Source organism: Phaseolus vulgaris, chromosome 2, assembly GCF_000499845.2.
Source record: "Phaseolus vulgaris cultivar G19833 chromosome 2, P. vulgaris v2.0, whole genome shotgun sequence".
Classification (NCBI taxonomy): Eukaryota; Viridiplantae; Streptophyta; class Magnoliopsida; order Fabales; family Fabaceae; genus Phaseolus; species Phaseolus vulgaris.
Window position 1 is genome coordinate 29,161,011 of NC_023758.2, and position 26,125 is coordinate 29,187,135.

A 26,125-nucleotide genomic window follows, 5' to 3' on the forward strand; every position below is an offset into this window, starting at 1 on the left:
TTTGCAGTTAACTTTTTTTTTATCAGCAAAAAATAATAAAATAAAATGAGATATTTTAGGAGTGTCTTAACCTTTATACAAAAACACCCAAAACAAGTTTCCTACCACCAACCAACACATGATCTAACAAACATTACACTACAAACCAACAATAAACCAGTTCTAGGTATAGGAACCCAACATATACAGTTACATCAACCCACCAAGAGATTACACTCTCAATGTAGGACATGCAGTCAACAACTGAACAAGATCTTTGTCAGCAGGCAGAGGTGCCAAACCAAGTGCCAAAACTCGACAAACCGATCCTACAAGGAGGATAAGTACGCCAAAAAAAACCACCAAATAGATCACACCCTTATTACAGGACATAACAACCAACAACAAAACAATGTCTTTACAGCAGGCTGAAGAACACCAAATACCCAAGAGCCAATACCAACAAACCCATACATAGACCAGAGGTAACCTTCCAAACCTACAAGAATCAGTCATAGCCAGATAGACCTGCACACAACACAAACACCTTCCAAGCGCAACCCAAGGCCACACACCTCAATCCAACCTTGCCAGATAGGAGTAACTGATGAAACCTGCACAAAGCACACCACCACTACCAAGACTGGAAAAATCGTTAGTTAAATAACGCAAAAAATCAGTCTTTCAAATACCTCATACAACAATGAGGTTCCAAACACCAGTCTGAGTAAGATAAAACAACCAATTTTTCTTTTACTGTGACCCAAGACCAAGTCTTCCTTTGTACCACGGTAAAAACCTCCACTAGATCCACCCGCCCATTCTTAAACACAACCCTATTCCTGTGATTCCAAATTTCACTTACAATACCTACCCAAATACGCCCCCCCCAGCACCTGGTAAATGCATGGTTCAAGCCTATAGGTTTGAACATCCTAAAATACATTTGTGCATCACGATGTAGCACCGAAGAGAACCCCAGCCACTCGAGACACATACCCCAAATTCTCCAAGAGATCCTACATTCAAAAAATAAATGTCTTACCGACTCTTCTTCCACACCACACAGGGGGCAGCGATCACTCATCAAAGGTATGCCACATCTCGAAAGATTGTCTTTAGTGGGAATGACATTACATAGCACCCTCCAAGCCATAAATTGTACCGAAGGTAAAGTCTTTAGAGTCCAAAAATGCGAATAAATCCTCACCCACTACAGACTCCTCCCCCATGAGACACTTATATGCTGCCTTCACAGAGAAATCCGTATAATCCACATCCCTCCAGAGCCATTTATCGGGTTTAACTCCACCCTCTCTTGTTAACCTTTTGTTATCCTACAGCTGCATCAGAAGATCAACCAGACTGGATTCCCGCATAAAAAAATTCCTTCTCCACCGCAGCTTCCACAACCAATTATTATTATTCTAAACCCCAACTTATGAGAGAGTACAAACAGTATCTAAGGAAATCGAAAAAAGCCTAGAAAATTTATGCAGTAGAGAAATGTTGTCCAACCATTTATCCTCTTGGATATTTACAAAAGAAATTACATATACGAGTATATAATAATATTAAAAGAAAAACATTTTCTATGGAGTTTTCCACCTCAAGAATATTCTCCTCAGTACACGCAAGACGGAGACTCTACTCAACAATATTTTTTGGTATTGCTTCACCTAAATATTATTAATTAAGAACGGTACTGATAAAGTAAAAAAAAAAAGAAACAAAAAAAGATAATTTTGACGGCAACAAAATGTTATATATAGGCGATGTGATGTGTCGATTTCTTAAATTGAAATTAAACCGATAAATACAAGCTTGAATGAAAAATATTGTGTTTTACCTTATCTTTCTATCATAATGCTGTGATGATCATGATCTTGTTTAAACAAATTCTGCTGGTGATTCATGTTTGATCATTCCAAGAAGAAGAATGTAGCAGAACACCCAATAGGAAGGGAAATAGAAAGTGAGAAGAGAAAAACAAAAAGAGCGAATCCTCTCTTTGATTTTTTTTTTTTTATATTAAAATTCTTTTAATTCTCGCACAAAATCAAATTTAATTAAGCAAGATCAAATTTAACTGAAATCAAATTAATTAAGCAAGTTGTACTTGCACTAAATATATAAATATATATGAAATAGATTGCTTTTGAAATTCGTCTTCCCTTTCCCTTCTTTCTCTTCTCGGTCACTTTTTTTTTCGTTTCTTCATTTATATCTCCTTTCTCAGTTTTTTTTACTGGATTCCTCTCGATCTTTCGTATTTGTTTGCTGAATTCCTCTCGATCTCTCGACGTACAGTGTGATAAATGGAGAAACACTGAATATTAAGTCAATGTTTTATTTTTCTCATATCATTCTAAATTTTAAAAAACTAAACTAAACATCTTATCTATTTATACTACTTGACAATGGATCTATTGAACCTCTCACATCATTTTAATCTTTTTAGGCAAATGCTTTCTACACCATATGAATTTCAATATGGACCCAACTTGTTATTGAAAATGATAAAATAATATCTTTTCAAAATGACAAAAATAACCTTAAAATAAAATGAGGATGTAAATAAAAATTACTTTTAAAACCTTTTATCCGAAAATATTCTAGATTTGGATATCCAAAACACATTTTTGAATTCTGTAAATTTTTATCTAGAATGTATTTTCAATTTTTATTTATTTTTTAATTATATTTACTATTTCAGATTTTTAAATCGGAAATAAGAGTAATTTTGGAAATTTAGAAAAATGATAGGATGCATATTAAAATTAATATGGTTAAGAAAAAAATTGTCATCTTTTTTTTTTACTTCACACTAATCAACTTTTATACTTAATTAATTTTATTTACATATTTATACATGTCTACATTTAATCTTGACCGGCCTTTCTGGCTACTGATCAGTTCACAAGTATTATATATATATAATCTCCAAACATTCGGTAACATGTAATCTCAATTGTTGACCAGAAAATTAATAGTAATACATGAACATGTATAATGCATTCGTTGAAATATCTTCTCTTCTAGTTTACTAATTAACAATGAGATGACTTATTTATCCTATAGTAAGGGTGTGCATGGCAAAATTCAATCTAAATCCAAATCCAAATAAGTGGATGGATTTAAAATCCATATCCACTTTAACTAGATCAAATATATTTGGATTTTTTTAAAATCCATTTAAAGTGGATTGAATCCAAATTAAATTCAATTTGTTAATTATATTAAATCCACTTTGTCAATTACATTAAATTCATTTTGATATGGATAAAGACTAACTTGGCTCGAACTGGGCCTAAGCCGACTCAACCTGAACACAGACCAACTCAGCTCTACATCGGCCCCGACCCAGATGTCTCGACATCAGTCCGGGTCCGGACGACTCGACATCGGCCTGGGCCCGAACGACTATACATCGGCTCGGCCCGAACGACTCGACATCAGCCTAGGCTCGAACAACTCGACATCGGCCTCGGCCGAACGTCTCGACATCAGCCCGGGCCCGTCGACATCGGCTCGACATCAGCTTAAGCCCGCTCGGATCGACATCGGCCCGGGCCCGATCGGCTCAAAATCAGCCCGAGCCTGGTCGGCTCGACAGTGACCAGGCCCGCTCGCCTCGACATCGGCCCGGGCCCACACAACTAGACATTGGCTCGAGTCTGGTCAGCTTGACAACGGCCCGGGCCCGATCGACTCGACAAAGGCCCAGGCCCGGTCGGCTCGACATCGGCCTGGGCCCGCTTGGCTCGACATCTGTCTGGGCCCGCTTGGCTCGACATCTGTCTGGGCCCAGTTTGCTTGACATTGGCCCGGGCCCGGTCGGCTCGACATCTGCCCGGGCCCACTCGCCTCGACATCGGCCCGGGCCCGCTCAACTCGAAATCGGCCCGGGCCCGCTCGACTCGACATTTGACCGAGCCCAGTTTGCTTGACATCGGTCAGGGCCCGGTCGGCTCGACATCGGCCCCGGCCCGGTCGCCTCGAAATCGGTCCAGTCTCGCTCGCCTCGAAATCGGCCTGGGCCCGCTTGAGTCGACATCGGCCCGGGCCTGCTCGACTTGACATCGACCCGGGCCCAGTTGACTCGACATCGGCTCGGGTCCGGTCAGCTTGAAATCGGCCCGGGCCCGCTCGACTCGGCATCGGCCCGGGGCCGCTCAACTCGACATCTACCTGGGCCCAGTTTGCTTGACATCGGCCCGGGCCCGGTCGACTCGACATCGGCCCGGGCCCGGTCGACTCGACATCGGCCCGGGCCCGGTCGGCTCGACATCGACCAGACCCGCTCACTTCGACATCGATTTGGATTTGCTCGGCTCGACATCGACCTGGGCCTGAATAACTCAAAATCGGCCCGAGCCCGCACGACTAGACATCGGCCCGGGCTCGCACGACTCGACATTGGCCCAAGCTCGAATGACTAGATATCAGCCCTGGCCCCCTCGACTCGACATCGGCTTGGACCCGCTTGGCTCGACATCAGTCCGGGCCCGCTCGACTTGACATCGGTCCGGGCCCATTCAGCTCGACGTGGACTTGGGTCAACTTTGCTCAACCTGTGCCTGAATTGTCTTGGCTCAACCTGGATCGGGCCAAGTCAAAATCCAACCCAAAATACAAATTGGATAATCCAAAAATATATCCAATCCATATCTAATCCATATTCAATTAAATGGATTTGATTTAAAATCCAAAAATATGGATTTAGATTTGAAATAAATCCATTTAAATGGATTAAAACTAATATGGATATAGATAATTATGGATTGGATTTTGTAATTTGGATTTTTTACCCACCCTTATCCTATAGCATACTCTACGAGAATCAAATAATTTTAGTTTTTCACGTGTTTCAAACACACAAAAAAAACTTGAAGTTAGTCGAATTCAAAACATAATTATTTACTAGAAGAAAGCTTGTGGATCATCACCAATTTGATTCGAAAGGAAAAGAGATTCCAGCTAAGAAAATTACTCTTTCACTGTCCTTCGATATTTGTTCAACAGCTATGGTAACTTGTGCTTTTGAAAGGGAGTTACAGGGATAAGGATCTTAAGCCCAAACTGTGACACAACGTAGGTTCAATATCCATTATTGAAAAGGATGGTGCTATAATATCATTTTCCAATAAATCTTATTGCGTTTGATCTGCAATATTATGCCAAAAAAAGAAATCGAAAGTAATTTTTTGTTTGTTTTTCCAATAGTTGAAATTGGTAAGTCCGTTAGCATGACACATAAATACAAGAATGAAATATATATAAATATCCAAAAAAGTCTGGTTCATTGCCAGCCTTTCTTTACTGAATATTATATGAAAAATGATACATATGCATGCTTACGTTTAAGCGAATATAATGAACCAAGCGATGAAGAAAACGAGAAGCCACTTTCAGCTTTTCGATGGAAACAACCCCAAATGGATTCTTCAACGAAGACAGCATGGTGAATAGCTTTGGAAGCACCATCTTTCACCGGCAGCACAAAGCACTATTCCCTCTCTTTTAATACATCCTTAACCATCCACCCTTTCAGTTTCAGAGCCCTTCTGAATAGCCTCCACTATGACTCAAGCCAATGGCCACCATCGTGTTGAGACGGTGATTGACATAAGGAAACCACCCGTGAGCTTCACTGGGGGTCTTGTGTTTGAGTGCCTCACTTACACTGTGACAAAAAAGACGAAGGTGGAGGGGAAGTGGTCGAGTAAAGAAGTGGACTTGCTGCATGATATCAGCAGCTATGCACCAAAGGGTTGCATCACTGCAGTGATGGGTCCTAGTGGTGCAGGAAAGTCCACTCTCTTGGATGGGCTTGCTGGGAGGATTGCTAGTGGAAGCCTTAAAGGGAAGGTCTCATTGGATGGTGCAACCATGAGTGCAAGTTTGATCAAAAGAACTTCTGCATATATCATGCAGGAAGATAGGCTTTTCCCTATGTTAACTGTGTATGAGACTTTCATGTTTGCTGCTGATTTTCGCCTTGGACCACTCTCACTTGCTGATAAGAAACAGAGGGTGGAGAAGCTCATTGACCAGCTTGGCTTAACGGTATTCAAATCTGCTACTAATTAATTCACTTCTTTTATATCTTTTTAAGATATAATTTCTTGCTTATATATGTGTTCATGAACACAATTCAAGCTTAACTCATGTAGATAAAGAAATAACAATGATTTAGGGTTTGACTTCAAAGACACGCAATTTAACGAATAAAGTATATAGGATCGGGATACTTTCACAACACACACAAAAATAAGACTTTTTAATGAAGTTTGAATCTGTGTGAAAAGATGATTTTTTTAAAAAAATTTATAAGGGAGTTACTTTGATTATGTAGTTGTTAAATTAATATTTTTTTAAAATAAAAATATTTATTTTTAATTTAAAATATTAATATGTATTATTATATTTTTAAAGTTGTTCATTAAAAATGTATTTTTTTTTAGAGTTATCAAATTATTCTTTCTAAAGATGAATATTCACATCTTTATACATTCTCTGCAATGCATTATGGGTGATCATAATTTTTCCAGAGGTTGGATTTTCAATATATATTTTATATTTAGTTAAGGTTGGATTTTTAATATATATTTCATATTCAGGATTGACAAATCAATTTACAATATAGAACTAACACCAATCCTCATGTTACTAATTCCTCCTCTTACTTGATTTTGTGAGATTAAATTAATATAAATTACATTTTAGAAATTTGTATATATTTATAGGTTAATCCAATTTGACTAAAAATCAACCTTTATTTGAAAAATGAAAGTAGCAAGAAACTAATAACTAAAAAGAGGGTAATACTTTACATCTACTAAGTAACCCATAAAGTGGATATATTTTTTTGGGTGTGTGTGAAAGTATACTTTTTCAAGTTTAAAAAAAAAGTATTTTTACATTCTACACTAACAATTAGATCACTCATTTTTAGGATAATATAATCATTAAAAAATGAACTTTTATATTGATAAAGGAAAAAAAAAAGATAAAAGGTAAAATAGGAGGTGTAAGGTGGGTATAAAAATATAAGGAGTATAAAAATATCTTATAGAAATAGAAAAAAAAATATTACAAGTGAAATGTACAGTTTATAATTGTGATAAAAAACAATACAATTTTCAAAAGGTGTTAATAGGTTAAATGTCCTGCACCAGATCACAAATGAAACTGAAAAGAGAATTATTTTTCGCTCGAAATAATTTTAAAATTATTTATGAAATTACATTTTGTAAACTGATTTTTTACCAATGGTCAAAATAACATTTTTTTTTTCAAAATTATTCCTTCTCTTCTCTGCGCATAGGTTCACATTTTCAAACAGAAAAAAAAAATATTTCTTTACTAATGAAGTTATCAATATATCAACACTCAAAACTATATTCAACTAATAAAAAATATCAAAGTATCATTGTCCAATTTTGATGGAACTCATCAAAGTATCTTATCTCTTTTCTTAATGAGTTATCTTTCTTTTTTTCTTTGTTTGTGTGTTTACGTTTGTTGTGGTGGTGCAGTCATCTCGGAACACTTACATAGGAGATGAAGGGACAAGAGGAGTGTCCGGCGGAGAGCGGCGGCGCGTGTCAATCGGCGTGGACATCATCCACGGCCCATCACTTCTCTTCCTGGACGAGCCAACCTCAGGGCTAGACTCCACCAACGCCCACAGCGTGATCGAGAAAGTGCACGACATCGCCCGCAGCGGCAGCACCGTCATCCTCACCATCCACCAGCCCTCCTCCAGAATCCAACTCCTCCTCGACCACCTCATCATCCTCGCACGGGGCCAGCTCATGTTCCAAGGGTCGCCGCAAGACGTGGCCCTCCACTTGTCACGCATGCCACGCAAAGTCCCCAAGGGAGAGAACCCCATTGAAAGTCTCATTGACGTGATCCAAGAGTACGATCAGAATGAGGTTGGCGTTGAAGTACTTGCAGAATTTGCACGCACTGGGGTCAAACCACCTCCTTTGTCTAACCACCAACACTCGCTCTCCACTGTTGCACCCTCTCATGCCCCTTCCTCGCACCTTAGCCACAGGTTTGACGACAAGTCTCTGGACTTTTCTCACTCCTCGCAGGTAAGTAGAAGGGCCGTGGACGAATTCGATCACAGTCTCAGAAGTCCTTATAACAACACTTCCATGTCTTGGAGCACTGGGAACAGTGCAGCCTTTCTCAAATTCACACCTGCACGGCTTAAGAATGATCACAAGCTCAACAATACCACAAGGTTTGCAATATTTCACTATTTTCCCAAATCATAAAATTCAGAAAAGTTTAAATATAAATCAAACTAATTCAAGGGATAATTCATATAATTTAATTTGACTATATTTACAAATAGCACACAATATATAGTTATCATAATTTCCAATTGGATCAGGCATAACACTTTTGAGTTACAGTGTATACAAATAACTAAGTATTGTTGTTGTGATGCTTATAATGAATTGTGTGATGAGCAGAAACAATGCTTCAGCTGGCTACTACACATACTCGAGTGAAATCCTTCAAGCGACTCCAACACCCCACAGCAGTGACTACACAGTGAATGAGAATGACTACCTCACTCCATCAAATGGCACAGAAGAACACCTTGGCGCAAAGTTTGCAAATTCTTACCTAACAGAGATATGGATTCTCATTCGCCGCAACTTCATAAACATAAGGCGCACCCCTGAGCTTTTTCTCTCAAGACTGATGGTTCTTACCTTCATGGGGTTCATGATGGCCACCATGTTCCACAACCCTAAACAAGATTTGCAAGGAATCACCAACCGCCTCAGCTTCTTCATCTTCACAGTGTGCCTCTTCTTCTTCTCTTCCAATGATGCCGTCCCAGCCTTCATCCAAGAGAGGTTCATCTTCATAAGGGAAACTTCTCATAATGCCTATAGAGCTTCCACTTACACCATTGCAGGCATAATCACTCACATGCCATTTATTCTTCTCCAAGCAGCTTCCTATGCAGTCATTGTTTGGTTTGCCCTGAAACTTCAAGGCCCTTTTCTTTACTTCTTGCTTGTTCTCTTCGTTTCTCTTCTGTCAACCAATTCATTCGTGGTGTTTGTGAGCTCAGTGGTGCCAAACTACATCTTGGGTTATGCTATGGTTATTGCCTTCACTGCCTTGTTCTTCTTGTTCTGCGGATACTTCTTGAACAGCCATGACATTCCCCGTTACTGGCGTTGGATGAACATAATTTCAACGATGACATACCCTTATGAGGGGCTCTTGATGAACCAGTACCAGTGCAATGATACGTTTGGATATATTGATCAAGTACCCATTATCGGTTTTCAGATCTTGGATAGTCTACATATCAAGACTGATGGACGTAGGAAGAGGACAGTTGTGCTTATAATGTTTGGTTGGGCTGTGCTATACAGGATTTTATTTTACCTAGTCCTTCGTTTTGCATCAAAAAACCAGAGGTCGTAGAGAACTGTATCTTAGGGAAAGTGTGCGAGTTAGTGAATCATTTGATTTGTTTTGCACTGCAGACATGGAGGAACTGTTAAATATGTTGCTTCAAAGTATTTTGTTTTGCATCAAGCTTTGTAAATTATGTAGCTTGATGGGCTTTTTGTATACCGTACAATAAAGCAATTCAAGGAACTAGATTAACAAATCTCATAGCGTTATTTAATTTTGTTTGCATAATAAAGACCTAAACTTGCCAATGATCTGGCTTTTTCAGTGTTTTCTCTAAGTCATTGTGCTATAATGTGTTTATGAGTTTATGGCAATCTGATGAACTCCTATTTAATGCTGATCATCTTTCTTAGGTTGGATTTTAAAAAAAGTATTTTAAAATATAATTTTAAGTTTAGATCTTATCATGCAGTTTACAAAATTTTCCCCTAAAATATGACACAAGAATACTCAAAAACTAAATTACACCCAGTAAAGGAGAACAATATGGAATAGAAAAAGGGACAAAAAAAAACTTATAAGTGTATAATGTTTAAAATATATATATGCTTTGTAATCCATATATGGATATAAAGTGGAAAACATGAACTTCCACCATGGGGGTGAAGAGGGGGTGGAGTGAAGAAAAATAGAAAACGAAAAGATATAGTGTAATTGGTAGAGGAGGAATCGTGGAGAAATAGAAAAGAAAGAGAAGCAATAAATGGAAAATTGGAATTGCTTGGTTGATTGAAATGTGTTTTTTATTTTATTTTGCTGTTTAAACCTGTGAGTAATATAAGAAATGCTAGGTTTTTATTTCATATCTTTTTTTCTAATTTTCTCAAACCCAATATATTCATAGATTTTAATCTATTTGATATTTATGTTGTATTTCTTTTTAAATTTCCTATATTCAATAATTTTACTTTTTTTATTCTTAACCATTTAAAAAAGGATATAATAGATAATGTGGTACAAAATAATAAAATTAGAAAAGGGATTATAATTACTCTAGTTCATTTCCATTTGAAAGAAGAATTTTACATGAAATGAATGAAAAGAAACATTACTTCAATTTCAAAATTTTGGGATTTCCCCTTGACGTAATATAAAAACGATTAATGTTGAGTAGATAATTCCAATTAGATTGACTTATTAAAGATGAATGGAATGTTTTGTTTTTATTTTATAACTATTATTTTGGTTGATGATTGATTATGAAAGGTCTTCTACCAGTTGTTGTGGCAAGTGTTGGATGATTTTTTATTTTATTTTCCAAAGATAATATGTAGAGTTGAAGCTTGGCCTTATAATAGAGGTTTTGGGCATATGCATGTATTATTAGCAGACAAAGCTTAATACAGAAATATGCGTAAATCCATTGGAAGTATCAATTCACTTTGTCGGGTATAGGCAAGCCAACTCGAATGGAATAATCATATTTAAAATCTTAGGCCAAAATGTATAATATATAATATATAATGGGGAAAACCTTTAATCATACCCAAAAGGCTAATTTAACCTGAGTTTTTCCCAGATGATTTATTAATGTATGCCACCATTGATTAGGATTTCAAACTTGAAGTGAAGAATTAGGAAATTGAATTGCATTGACTTAATGTTCATGTAAAATAAGGGAAAAAGTAATTGATTTTGTCTTGGTAAGGATAATTTTGATAGCTGATGTAGCAAGATGATGATGACTGCATCAAATTCTTTTAACTTAAACATTAATCTTCAATTTGAATCCTTTTACCAGCTTTGAAATTACCGGCAATATATAAATATTCTATGCAACTTGTTACTCGGACTAATACTATAAAGAACAATATTCTTTTTTACACAAAATACAAGTTTATGGTTAATGAGATGTGCTTGAACGTGTTATGGGATTGAGATTGACCAAACAAAAAAGTTATATGTTAATCATATCAACATCTATCCTTTCTGTATATGACTAAGAAGCTATATATGAGATTAGGTAAGCAATTATATTGACAATAAATTCTGCTAAATTTTGATAAATGGATAGTAATTTAATTTGTGAAGAAATTTTTAGTCTGATCACGCTTAAAAGTTAGGCTAGTACTACAAGGATGTGAAGGGGTTACCTGCTCTTTTGGGGTTTTCTTGAGCCACTTCCTCTTCATACTTGGTTTCAAATGTTTATCTGTAAGTAAAATATTATAGAAAACATGAAAGGGAATAATTGGTGTGTTGATAGTGCTAGGCATGAGAATGAACAGTCTCGTCTTTGAAACTAATCACAATTCCTATATTTAGTAATTTTTTATTTGAATTCCTTTCCCCCGTAACTTCATTACCTACCTAAAGCGAAATCAGATACACGAGACTCTAACAATAATGTCCATAACCATTTGTATAAAAATGCATAGGTCAACATTAGTGAAAAGCTAAGTATACAAATTTATAATAAATATATTCAACGATACGTCACTTACAGTTGCTACGTATACCAGAAAAGTTCAAATTTGTTCCATGAAGATACCACTCTTATTTTGATCATTTAACATCCATGGTTTCAAATGAGAGGAATGAAGGCAGAAGAAGACGAAGGAGTGGTCTGTCCAATTATTTTACACCATATCAATATTAAATACACATAATCAAGCAACCACCACCACCACTCCATGAAAAATAATGTTTAACGTCAATAACATATAAAACTATAAAAGAAATATTTAACTTTGGATTTATACTAATTCAATCTCCTTACTCGTCTTCCATCTCTTTCCTAGCTACTACCTCCTGCCGTTTCCAGGCTTGAAGTCAAACCCCTATATCTCAAGAATATTTGTTCTTCTAATCCTCCATCCAATTCAGTACTTGTGCAAAATGGCGTCAAAATCTTTCACAAGAGACAAGTTCTCAGAATTATGGGATTAAGCAAGCTTTATTTCATTTCTCCCCTAATCTGAGATATAGGAAAACTCAAGAGTGTTGATGATCAAGGCAGAGAAAGAAATGGAATTCAGAAGAAGATTTATGGTACTAGGTGATGAAGTGTTAGTTGGCATGATTCAAGTTTGCAAACCAATGGGGTAACCTCTATTTCAGATTATGATGGAATTACCAGAAATTTGGGTATTGAGACTGGTTGTGGCAAGTGCTGTTTGTCTGCATATATTTATCAGATCAGTTTCTGGCTTTGCAACTGAAGGTTAGTAACTTAAGGTTATAATTCTCTTAGATCATGATGTCTATTACCGGTATATTTTCCAATAATTGTAGCAAAAAAATTAATATAAAGTAAAGGTCAAGTGATAATCACAGTTAAAATGAGAAAAAACAAACAAAAATTTGTGAGGATGAAGAAATAGAACTGGTAGTTTTATACTTTCAGTTTCCAAACAGAGAGAATCTTAAAACCATTTTACACTTTCTTTTATTTATGTTGCTCAAATTTATTTAGGGGAAAATCCCTTTTAGTACAAAATAAATATAATCCGTGACATTTTTTGTAGGGTTTGAAAACATAGCATGTTGTGCTGATTCAAATTACACAGATCCACAGACCACCTTAAACTACACAACAGATTACTCATGGTTCCCTGACAGAGGAAGCTGCAGAAGACCTAAAATTGGGTTGAATGAAAAAGTTCGACTGTTTTCTATAGATGAAGGAAAAAGATGTTACAATTTGCCAACAATTAAGAATAAAGTATATCTGATAAGGGGCACATTTCCATTTGACAGTGTAAATTCTTCCTTTAATGTTTCAATTGGGGTAACACAATTAGGTGCAGTGAGACCATCCACGCCCCAGGACTTTGAGATTGAGGGAGTTTTTAGGGCTACCAAAGACAACATAGACTTCTGCTTAGTGAAGGGGGAGGTGGATCCCTTTATTTCTCAGCTGGAATTAAGGCCATTGCCTGAAGATTACCTCTCAGAGGATTTGCCTGCCAGTGTTTTAAAATTGATAAGCAGAAATAGTCTTTGGGGCACAAAAGATGAAATCAGGTACGTCATATACTTTAGTTTGAGGTAAATTTCACCAACATTTATCAAAAAAGTGTATCTCCTAGAAATCTACAAGGCTTAGGAGTCATCATCACTTAATGGTTTTTATGGAAGCATTATATTCACAATATTTAGAATGGATGTTAAATATTCAATCAACATATTTAGGGGATAAATAATAGCAATTTGCATTGTTCTTGGTCATGCTTTAGACAATCAAGTAGAGCACCATGTGCAAGAAACATACCTACAAATGCATGAGATAACCTATCTTCACCTAATAGACAGAAGTGTAACACACATTTATGTACAGCTTTTTCTCTTTATGATCCAATGATGTACAGGTTTTTCTCTTAATGATGCAATAAGATGCATCGTAATAAAAATAACAACAAAACGAGAAGCCAAAAATCTATCACTCAATCCATTATAATGTGACTCACAAGAATTACTGTCATCACATATACACCGTAAGTGGTGCAAATTGCAAAAAGGGTGTCAATGGGATTTATCCTTAATTTTCTATTGAAGTGATTTGTGTTTAGTGTTTGGTCTATAACTTTGTTTTGCTTCTTGGAACCATGGACTACGAACATGAACAGAAGGTCTTATAATATGGCTACTTTACCAAATTATAGGTTCCCAAATGACCCAAGTGATAGAATGTGGAAAGCAACTTCAAGTCCACCATCTGCTCTCCTATTGTCTTACAATGTTAGCAATTTTGACCTCAAGTCCAACATGACACCACCTCTACAAGTTCTACAAACTGCTCTTACCCACCCTGAGAGATTGGAGATCCAGAGTAGCCTTGACACTGAGGATTATGAATATCGTGTCTTTCTCTACTTCCTTGAATTAAATAGCACTGTCAAAGAAGGAAAAAGGGTGTTTGACATCTATGTTAATGGTGAGATTCAACGGGAGAAATTTGACATATTGGCTAGAGGGTCCAACTATACATACACTGTCTTGAACGTTTCAGCAAATGGTTCACTTAATTTAACCTTGGTCAAGGCATCTGGTGCTGAGTTTGGACCCCTTTTGAATGCTTATGAGATCTTGCAAATGCGATCATGGATTGAAGAGACCAACCAAAAAGATGGTAAACGTGTTTGTGTTGTTTTCCTCCTTTTTTGTGTGGGGTTATTGCCTTTGGGACCTATTTGGATAAACTTCTCTCTAAGAATTTATAGAAGAAAAAGCTAAGAAAAAATTATATCAGCTTCTTCAAAAGTAAAATTATTTTACACAATCTAATTTGTAGAAACTTTCTCATATAACTCTCTAGAGTTTTATTTTTTAATCTGTGGTGAGCTACTTTTGAGTAGTTCATATATTTTTTTCTTATTTTTCTCTTTTAGGAATCCTTACAGAGAAGTTTGTCCAAATACACCCTTAGTTCTTTGCATTCCATTTGCTTATTCATTTCTACACTTAAGATGGTATATGGGTGTATTTTAATTTGTAACCAATCTTCAATCTCTTTCTCTCTTATTTTTACTTCAGTGGAAGTGATTCAGAAGATTAGAGAAGAACTGTTGTTGCAAAACCAAAACAAAAAAGTGCTAGAGAGTTGGACTGGAGACCCTTGTATTTTCCCCTGGCACGGAATAGAGTGTGATGGTTCAAATGGCTCGTCTGTTATCACCAAGCTGTAAGTCCTTCAGTTCTAGTTAAAACACTGCCTCATGTATATCAACTCATTATGGATTTAATAACCCAACACAGGATGATCACAGTGGAAATGAAATGTAACCCTGGTGAATTTAATCCATAGTGTCAGTGATTTGAATTATTACGTGATTTAAAAACTCGCTCAGCTGAGAGTTTTTGAAGAAAATAAGAAAGATGGATTTTTACTCCATGTAATACTTTACCAAACATGCACTCAATCTCACAACTATGTCTATAGGAATACCTAGACAAAGACCAATATAGATAGCGGCTTTAATGCATTGATACATGCAATTGTCAACCAATCCATATCTCTAGCTAAGTAGGTTCTTGTTTAGATAAATGAAGTGTTTTCTTTATGTGTTTATTCCCCTTTTCGTAAACTTTTATTGTTATCTACATTTTTTTTTTCCTTATTACCAGGGATCTTTCCTCAAGTAATTTCAAAGGACCAATTCCTTCTACTGTTACTGAGATGACCAACTTAAAAATACTGTATTGCCTTCAAAACTCTAATTCAATTGTTTCTACTTCTATTTTTGGAGGATAATCTGGGACTGTGATATGCATTGATGTAATTATTTGGTCATGTGCAGGAACCTGAGCCACAACAATTTCAATGGTTATATTCCCTCGTTTCCACCGTCCTCCTTGTTGACATCAATGTAATGATCCCTTCTAAAATGTTTAGCTATGACTGGATGTCACAAGCTGAATTATAGTACTTCTATTATACTTGTTGATGTTATCATGAAAATAAGCAGAACCATAACACTTAATTACTGAACAAATTGCTAGAAGGTTCACTTTTACTCGGCTCAACATGCATTTACCTGAAATTTGATTTAAATGGATGGCGAAAATTGCATGATCTAATAAACAAGTTTTGTTTGTAGCCCTTATTCTCCTTCTTGAAGGAGCGAGGAAGCATAACCGTGTAGTAATACATGGATTCTGTATCATATACACATATGAACAATACATGTTGGGAATCCCTTCTTAATTAATGGGAGACCATGACCAATGAATCTTGTTAAATGATCCATTGATTATATTCAATGATGGTTATTTCAAACTCTTGAAGACTATGAAGTTCAACCTAGAAAGTTGAAGATAATTTTTTGAAGGTATCTTGAAAATGTGACAAACATTAGTTATTCGTTATCATTTTATGAAGAAGTCTTTCTCTTCTTCTCGATATAAACGGAACTTGTGAGGAAGAAAAAGAAAGCAAGTGAGAAGAGTAACATAGAGAATAAATGAGAGAATTGATATCCACCATAGTGTGAGACTAAAAATCCTAGTGAGAGGCTAGAGAGACATTGTATTTCATCCTAGTTCGGTGAGATTAAGTGTTATCCTCATAGAGTGAAAGAAACAAATATTGTAATTCTACTTTTATAGTGAAAACATTTTCTGAACTAGGTCCCATAGGTTTTTACTCCTTAATCAAGTTAAGGAGGTTTTCCCACGTTAAAATTCTTGGTGTCATTGTTCTATTTTGCTCTATTTTCTTTTGTTTGCTTATTTCTTCTAAAGGTGCCCATTTTGTATCTACACAAAGATGGGAGAATTAGTTATGATTTTCCCAACAATACATAACTGCATTAGGGTTACACTCAATTGAAATAAATCCTTCTGATTTGATATCTCAGTACATGCTCTAACATCCTATGCAAAACTCTATGGAATTAGGTTAGTAACAGAAGAGGTAGAAAATATCAATTAAGCAGTATCTATAATATTCATGTGCATCCTAACCTTTATTTCTCTGTGACACTTTAGTAGGTGCAGATATGCCTCTATATGCGATGTCTGCATGGATAATATTTGGAAAGATATGCTTTGACATTATTATGTTACATATACTGATCTTATTTCTTCCTTCCTGCACTTAGATTCAAATCATAGAGAATTTTCCTACTAGTGTCATCAAGAAAATTACCTACCACTGAAACTTGTTCCTGTGTTGATTGATTTATATTTCCGTGCAGAGATCTAAGCTACAATGATCTTATGGGGTCACTTCCAGAATCAATTGCCTCACTGCCATATTTAAAATCTTTGTAAGTATTTGAGTTGACATTCTATTTCATCTATACCAAGAAGTCACTTTTAATTATTTAGTTTTTTAATATACTTTCTACAAATTTTGCTTGTACTCTATTCATTCTTAGGTATTTTGGCTGCAACAAACGCATGAGCGAATACACTCCAGCTAATTTGAATGGTTCACTGATCAATACAGAGTATGATGCACTCTCTGAAACGGGAAAACAGACGCTTTAATTAAAGCATAATTTGACTATTTTAGCATTAATATTTCAGTTACGGAAGATGCAAAGCAAAAGAACCTAGATTTGGACAAGTATTTGTCATTGGTGCTATTACATGTGGATCACTTTTGATCACAGTGGCAGTTGGAATCATTTTTGTTTGCCGCTATAGACAAAAGTTGATTCCATGGGAAGGATTTGGTGGAAAGAACTACTTAATGGAAACAAGTACGCATTTTGTCTTTTCTAATCCTTTTTTCATCCTATGTCTCTCTGCATTCTAAAACAGTACATTTACTTTTAAGATTAGAAAACACAAATATATACTCACTTCCCTTTTTAAATGCAATCCCGGATCATAAGATCAATGGTCTTGAAAGATTATTACCTTTATTATGTACATGGTTTTACATACAAAAAAGAATTAGTTTCAATTTCTATTGGCTTCAAAAAGAACAAGCAAGATAAATATGAATTGAGATTTTGGTGTTCTGAAGAAAGGTTTAAAGAGACATACATCTTTAATTGCATTACCCTTCACATTTTATAGATTTCAACAGCCCTTGTCTTCAATATTAATTCCACTTTTCTTCTATTGTTTAGCTTGTCACCCGTGCATGTAACTAAAGCAAATTTAGGGTTAAGCTACCATTTCAGTCAGGAACTCGCACATAATGTTGTGTATTGTGATGAAAGTAACGAAGGGGAAAATCTATTAGAAAATTAACATATGCAAATTTCTATATAAATGACTGTTAAAAGTTTGCATTCCATACCTGTGCACTTAGCACGAGAACTTCATTGATCACACCGCTATCAATGTGTTTTTTCTTCTGCGTGAGAGGGACACTGATTTTAGCATGTAGGTTTTGTTCAATTTACACTTGAGTATATGACATAATTTTCTACAAAAACATGCAGATGTAATATTCTCTTTGCCAAGCAAAGATGATTTCTTAATAAAGTCTGTATCAATTCAAACATTCACTTTGGAAGATATAGAGGTGGCCACAGAAAGGTACAAAACATTGATAGGGGAAGGAGGATTTGGTTCTGTTTACCGGGGCACTCTAAATGACGGTCAAGAAGTGGCAGTGAAAGTCCGTTCAGCCACATCAACGCAGGGAACTCGAGAATTTGATAATGAGGTACAATAGGCATTATTTAGTTTATTAGATTATCAAAGTTCCCAGGAAATTTTCCTAATTAACATTTTTTTGCTGCAAGAGTAATTCAAAAGTGAAGTCACTACATCCCTGGCTCTTACATTCCCCAACTCCTCTTTTTTGAAGTTTTAACAATTGCCTACTTTTCCACCATCTCATCTGTGATGTATCTTGCAGCTAAACCTACTTTCTGCAATACAGCATGAAAACCTAGTGCCTCTTCTTGGTTACTGTAATGAAAATGATCAACAAATTCTCGTGTATCCTTTCATGTCCAATGGTTCTTTGCAAGATAGACTCTATGGTAAACATTCAAAATCCTTTCAGATTATTTGTTTTGATACCCACTAATTCTAAATTTCAACTTTATAACAGGGGAACCTGCAAAGAGAAAAATATTAGACTGGCCAACTAGACTCTCTATTGCTCTTGGTGCAGCTCGAGGCAAGTAATATGATGTTTTACTTTTACTAAGCTGCAGCAAATATACCTAATCAACACAACAGCTTGAATCATATCAGGAAGGAAAATAAACTAAAAAGAGGCATATTGATTCTATTGAATAAAAAACTCCAGGAAATGATAAGCTTTACTGATTGACAACGATGGGGGAAATCATATTGATTTCTACCACTTTTTAGCTTAGAATGATTAAGATGAAGGTATTTGAGGGGGAATTCCAGAAGAATCCGACAAATAGCATGCATTTCATGATAGTATTTTCATACCCAATGGCAACAATCTACAAGTATTACCTCAACTCTCTTCAAACAATATATTAATTTTAGTTTTAATAATTTTTTGGTGTTATTGGACTGTTGAGTGTTGACTTTAATCTTTTAAAACATTAAATCCAGCAAATAATGATTTAAATCAGAAGAGTAACAAGCTCATGAATTCTTAATGTTAACATTTTAAGAAAAAAAGATAATACTAGTCAAAATGGGTCACTCTGAAGCCTTTTGGCCTATTTTGGTTGACTAAAAATGAGGCCTATTTTCTAACTCCTTAGGTAGTTAAATGAATGTCTTTCATTGGATAAAGTGAGAGAATTATTACTTTAACATATTAAATTAATTTATTATAATTAATAAATAAAATTTAACCTATAAGTATGGATAATTTAAGTTACAATATTATTATATTATTGTATTTTTTATCTTTCAAATAAAACAATAAAATAATTTATTTTTTTAAACTATTTCTTTTATTTTAATTTTTAATTATAAAAAAGAACCGGCAAACCACCTGGGCTTGCCTCTAGCCTACCAAGTTAGCGGGTCAGAGAATACTTACTGTCAATCTATACCATCAAACTAGTGGCAGGTTGGTTGGAGGCCAGCTTTGTCATGCATAGTAGCAAAGGAAGCTTTAAAATTTGGGGAAAATTGAGGCTACTATTCCTCAAATATCATAAGCTTTCAGCAGATTCCTAGTCTAGCTTAAAAATAAGTTATTCTAGCCTCTGTTCTGTTGTTTTAGAATTGTAGATAAAGAAAATATGGTGAGATTTACTGGGAGGAACAGGAACCACATCACTGATAGTGTTTCTTCATAGTTGCAATGCATTAGAAGAGAGAGAGAGAGAGAGAGAGAGAGAGGGAGAGACAATACTCACCAAGTAATATCTGACAATGCTTTAATTGGTTCATCATGGATCTAAAGAGAAACATGGCATGATGCATCCTTAGTCTTATCTGTCTTCATTACAATTTTAATCAATATCATGTTGAATGTTAACAAATTTTCTAATTAAGCAGGTTTGGCATATCTCCATACATTTCCAGGACGTTCAGTAATACATAGGGACGTAAAATCAAGCAATATACTTCTAGATCATAGCATGTGCGCTAAGGTTGCAGATTTTGGTTTCTCAAAATATGCTCCTCAAGAAGGTGACAGTAACGTTTCTCTTGAAGTCAGAGGAACTGCAGGGTACCTGGATCCTGAGTAAGTGGACATTTTTATCATGTCTTAACCACAACTTCTGATACTGCTTTCCTCCATCACTTTGAGCAAAAGATTTATTACACTACCCACATAAAGGATTCTAGGAATCATCTCAAAAGAAAGGCCCTTAAACACAAATAATATTTGAAAAAGAAAGGCCCTTAAACACAAATAATATTTGAAAAAGAAAGGCCCTTAAACACAAATAATATTTGAAAAAGAAAGGCCCAAACTCTCCTATCATTTACCGCATTGAGTTCTGTGTCATGGAAGCACTGTCAACTACAGACAGATTGAAGAAATGTTTCTGATGAGAATTTCCTATATGAAGAGTATATTTATTCATAAACGTATAGAAACTAGTTGTTCTATATACAAGTAACTACAAATTTCAATAGATGATAATCTGTGAGATTTCAAACGAGAAGAAAAAGAATCTGTCACTTCAACTCTATTTTACCTTTGTTACAAAATACAACTATAATCTAAACAACTTTTACAATACCAGAAACTTATCCCCATGCATTGCAGATACTACAAAACCCAACAATTATCGGAGAAGAGTGATGTCTTCAGCTATGGCGTGGTTTTACTTGAAATTGTGACTGGTAGGGAACCTCTTGACATAAAGAGACCACGGAATGAGTGGAGCTTGGTTGAATGGGTATGGTCCATGTACTAAATGTTTTGTTTTATTGGATTGTACTAAATTACATTTTGTTGACGTCACTAAGAAATAACTTTGCATGCATTGCAGGCTAAGCCATATATAAGAGCATCAAAGATGGAAGAAATTGTGGATCCTGGCATCAAGGGGGCATACCATGCAGAGGCAATGTGGAGAGTGGTGGAAGTAGCACTGCAGTGTCTTGAACCATTCTCAGCATATAGACCAAACATGGTGGACATTGTCCGTGAGTTAGAGGATGCTCTCATCATAGAAAACAATGCATCAGAATACATGAAGTCCATTGACAGCCTTGGAGGATCAAACCGCTACTCTATTGTCATAGAGAAAAGGGTGCTGCCCTCAACTTCATCAACAGCAGAATCAACCATCACCACACAAGCCTTGTCCCATCCACAGCCGAGATAGCAAATGGTTGAAAATGGAATTCTTTTGATTCGTTTTTCATAACTGCTTTAGTCATAATACATTTCATATGGTAAAGGAGAAAATACTAGTTTTTGTGATGGTAATTTCATCCTATCAATGCACCTTCAAACTAATCTCTCTTGCTCGGCCTCATTTTTATGAGTGAAAGGAATAAAGTGGGTCAAATGCAAAAGGCCATATCATTTGCCAAGTCCGAACTTGACTGATAAAAAATTGCATAAACTAAATTGATTGTGATTTAATATTAATACAGTATAACTGTGCATTGAACAAAGCTAAATATGTCAAACTTGACACATTGGTGGACTTGGACTGGTTACATAAACTAGGACGAACACCTAAATATGTAAGGAATATTCTAAGTCCAGCCAGGAACTTACTAAGGGGTCCTTTTATCTCTTTTTTTGTTTGGGTAGAAATATGTCAACAACATAAATGTTGGCCATTTGAATGATCTTTATTATTTGTGTGGAATCACGATCGAAATACTAGTGATAAACAATAGTTGCGTCAGTGTCTTCCTAGATCAACGGTTTATGGAGGAGGAATGTGTTGAGCATAAAGATCAGACACGTGTTGTTTCTTAGGAAGCATTCATAAAACTCAAACCTTAATGAATATTTCAAGTTTTGGACTGTCCAAACTCTCAAATGACACGGATGGAAAAGAAAGGTTTTATAGTATTTTGTGAAGCAACTTTATTAAAAGAAAACAATTTCATTTGAAACCAAACATCCTCCCTCTGAGTTGATCGCGTCCCTGAAACACCTATTCTTTGATGGGTATTATTGAACAAATGATTGACCATTACAACGCATAGTTTTTCACTAGTTATTACATCTTACAATATATTCTATAACATTTTTTCACAACTTCATTTTTTCCCCATATTATCTATACATTACTATCTTTATCTTACCCCATCTCCTCATCTTTCTCCCAGTCGTAGAAAAAGTAAGAGAAAACACGTGCAGGAACAAAAATTTTCATTTTTAACAGGCTTGAGTAGATATATTCAAAATGTACTGTCCTAATGCTGGACTGAATGAGATAATGTAGGGCAAAAGATTTTCAGTGACGCTGATTCAATCAAAGATATATTCCGTTTCAGAGTAAAGAGGGGAAATTTAAGCTATTCAGAATTTGACACACAATTCCTACTGTTATCAAAGAGCCAGTTCAGACACTTCTTCCTCCCTTTTTATCCCTGGCATGGCCCTAATTAAGAAATAACGTGTTGATGACAATAATAAAGAAAATGTCTGAAATTGCATTGACAGCATATCTGCCATATTATGCAGTAGCAATACTAAAAGGTAGCATAAGAAATATTTGTCTGATTAAAAGGCAAGCTTCAGGTCCACAGTTACAGTAAAGTGATAATAATTTTTCCCCTCCAAGGAAAAATGACCTACAACTAATCACTGAGATTTTTTGCATGATCAATTTCATAAACTACACTGTTTCTTCCACATTGTAAATTATGCCCCTTAAGAACACTCAAATTACTGCTACAATGAGAACAAGCAAAAGAAGAGGTGGAAGGAAAGAGATTGGACAGTGTGAAAAATTCAGTAATTATCCAATGGCATAAAAGAAATGCTGTTGAGAATAAGCGATAAACTGTTAAGGGCAACATTAACATTCCTCACTGTGTATACGTAAAATGTCAAGTGATTGATTATGCATTAAAAGTATGTCGCAAATGAAATTAAGGTGGCAGAGGAACAGCATTTATCATGTAAGCTTAAGCACTGGGCATGCAATGAAAACACATAGCTACAATGAAAGGGACTAAAAGCCTACGTAGATAAATTTTTCTTTAAACACTCGTAAAAGCAAAAAAAAAAGAAAGAGAAAGACAAAAAGAAAAAGAAAACTAAAATTAACTTATATATTAGTTGATTTATAGAAACCTTCTTATATTAGTTCCTTTAAAAGCTGATTTTCATAACTTATTTACATAAACTAATTTCGGCTAATTTAAGCTTATGAAGATTTTTCTTTTCTTTTTCTACTTATTCTTTTCCTATAGATGCTTCAAGACAATTTTATCCAAATCAATTTATAATGACACTGGAAGGGGCTAAGTTAAAAGGCATTGTGAGTTAGTCACATGGCAAACAGGGAAGAATCCGAGAATTGCAACGTGCTTATGAACTCCAACTTACAAATAAAGCAGTGCAATTAACTATAGGATCACCCAATAAATAGAGAAACCAAGAGTTGTAGTTACAGAACAAAGCATGACACTGATCAAACACTTCAACTTTGATTTATGAACGACTTACATATATCATCAAGAATTCCGTTTAGATTTTACATCATAGGTGGAGAGTGCTTACAGGAAAGCCGTATTACAACACAAAATCATGTGGCAAAGAGAGAAGGGTTGGCCGAGGCATTGCCCACTTGAACTTCAAGCAGTTCCAACCTGCGCTCCAACACATCCAGCTTCTCGTTCAGAGACGCCAACTTGCTCTTCGTCGTCGCCTCTGAAAAACACATTAATTTTCAAAGGGGCAGAATAAAAATTCAACATTTATATGCTTTTGGCGTGATTCAACGTGCTCCAACACTCGTGGGATACCCAACAACGAGAAGGACACAATGGTGATGCGGTTTCACGGATAGATAAAACGACACCGTGACGAGCCGTTTGGGAGAGAAGGAAAAGTGTGTGTACCAAATTGGACAAGGAAGTCGAAGAGGCGACGAACGTTGAGAGAAATGTGAGAGATGAATTCGCGGTTCTCCCAATCGGCTTGCACTGCGATTCCCACGTTCACAGCATTTGTTATCCCTCCCGCACGAGCCATTCTTCTTTTCTTCTTTTCTTCTTCTTCTTCAACTCGCTTTCAGATCCAATGCTAATGCACTCTGCACATTAGAATGCACAGTTTGCTTCCTACTCCTCTTTCACATGGCTATAAATATAAATATAAATATATATATATATATTCAATTACAAATTATTTTAAATGCTATTTTCAAATTAGTTACTATAAAAGAGACAAATTTTTTTATAACAGTGTTTGAGTTTAGTATTATAAAGTGAGATTTGTGTTAGAGTCCACTTTTTTTTTCCTACATTTCAAAATAAGGTGGTAAATGTTTTTTAATTGAAAGATATTTTTGTTTTCTCCTTTTTTTGACAGTGGCAGGAAGTGAGTTAGTTGAAAAATGGTAATGGAGGGTTGACTTCATTATTGCCAGTGAGAGAATTGAAAGATAACTTCAAACTAACATAACCCACTTCAGTTGAAGCTTATCATTATGAAACTTTTTTATATGATTTTTATTTTTTTTAATTTTTGTTATAGATAAAAATATCTGAATTAAATAGTAAAAACTTAATGAAGATTCAGAATTGAAGCACAGGCCTACTTAGTAAATAAGACAAGTTGGAGGAGAAGAAATTAAAGAAAAACACGATAAATAAAAATTAAAAACAAAAAACAATACAGGCTTTGAATTTTCCTTGCATCATAATGGGTTATTTATGTGGTATGTATTTTATGAATATTACATAATTGATTAGATTAAAGAAATAATATTTTATCTTCTAGACAATATGATATTTTATGTATTTTTTTGGATTCGGTGATTACTATTTACCCGATTGAAAAGTAAAGAAAATTTATGTTTAGATTAAGGGGTTTGTAGTGGTTAGAGAGAGTGAAAAAACAGAAAGTGATGGAATAATCTTTACTAGTTTGTGAAGATTTACTGAGAAAGTTTTGCTTTTACCATGTTATCCTTTGTATCCTATTATTCCCATGAGAAAGTTTAGCTTTATATTAATTTTTAAATACAATGATAAATATGTAAAATTACGTTTTTATTTATTAAAAAAATATAATTTTAATCACACTTTTCATATCACTTATAAATTTTTATAAATTTTTCCTACATTTTTCATTCTATTTATCTTAATCCAAACATCTTAACTTTTTTTACATTTTAGGATAAAGGAAGAAACATATACAACTCCTTAATTTTAAACATTTAATAAAAAAAATTAAATATCTAATCAATAATTTACTTAGAATACGGTTTTAGATACAATAAGAAAAGCTATTAAAATTATCCGGAACACCTTCCCAATTTCTTTGTACTTTGTTTGAATTTGGAAAGAAATGAAAAAAAAAAAGTGAAAAGCAAACACTTTTAGACTCACAACACAAATATGAAGAAAGTTAAATATATTTATTTATTACTAATCTTTTTATTTCAATAATATTACTTTAATTATTTATTTTATTATAAAAACATAAATATTAATAAAAAATTAGTTATATAATTAATTATGTCAGTAATATTTATAATATAATCAATTATGTTGAAAACATAATTTAGATTTTTTACAAATATTTCGGTTTTTAAAAAAAAATATAGTTTTGTATGTTTTTAATAGTTATATTTTTGTTTTTCTAATTTTCTATTTTTTATATAACCTTCCTTTTCTCAATAGTTTAAATTGGATTAATTTTTTGTCAAGAAATGAACTCATTTAAAAATACGTAATT

The 26,125-nt window shown here is 34.9% G+C and overlaps 3 protein-coding genes across 4 annotated transcripts; 2 read left to right on the forward strand and 1 right to left on the reverse strand.

Moving 5' to 3' along the window:
• The first annotated feature begins 5,562 nt into the window (after positions 1-5,562).
• LOC137809326 (ABC transporter G family member STR2-like) lies at positions 5,563-9,688 on the forward strand. The gene is made up of 3 exons (XM_068610454.1): positions 5,563-6,048; positions 7,521-8,239; positions 8,475-9,688. The coding sequence occupies exons 1-3, from the start codon at positions 5,563-5,565 to the stop codon at positions 9,448-9,450; spliced, it is 2,181 nt and encodes a 726-aa protein (XP_068466555.1). The 3' UTR covers positions 9,451-9,688.
• A 2,200-nt stretch (positions 9,689-11,888) lies between these two features.
• On the forward strand, positions 11,889-21,786 carry LOC137811286 (nodulation receptor kinase-like). Its single transcript, XM_068612973.1, has 15 exons — positions 11,889-12,607; positions 12,912-13,410; positions 14,049-14,515; positions 14,920-15,067; positions 15,511-15,582; positions 15,684-15,752; positions 17,082-17,153; positions 17,265-17,336; positions 17,416-17,591; positions 18,285-18,511; positions 18,707-18,833; positions 18,905-18,973; positions 20,290-20,479; positions 21,011-21,143; positions 21,237-21,786. The coding sequence occupies exons 1-15, from the start codon at positions 12,508-12,510 to the stop codon at positions 21,573-21,575; spliced, it is 2,760 nt and encodes a 919-aa protein (XP_068469074.1). The 5' UTR covers positions 11,889-12,507; the 3' UTR covers positions 21,576-21,786.
• On the reverse strand, positions 12,871-24,513 carry LOC137811288 (protein BRICK 1). Of its 2 annotated transcripts, XR_011081046.1 has the most exons (4): positions 24,283-24,513; positions 23,942-24,091; positions 18,140-18,196; positions 12,871-13,349 (listed from the first exon to the last, which is right to left on the reverse strand). XR_011081046.1 is itself a non-coding variant. In XM_068612975.1 (2 exons), exons 1-2 carry the CDS (start codon positions 24,413-24,415, stop codon positions 23,967-23,969), a joined length of 258 nt encoding a protein of 85 aa, XP_068469076.1. In that variant the 5' UTR covers positions 24,416-24,513; the 3' UTR covers positions 23,850-23,966. The 2 variants fall into 2 exon arrangements, 1 of the variants encoding a protein (XP_068469076.1); XM_068612975.1 differs by lacking the exons at positions 12,871-13,349; positions 18,140-18,196 and having other exon boundaries at positions 23,850-24,091.
• Positions 24,514-26,125: the final 1,612 nt, after the last annotated feature.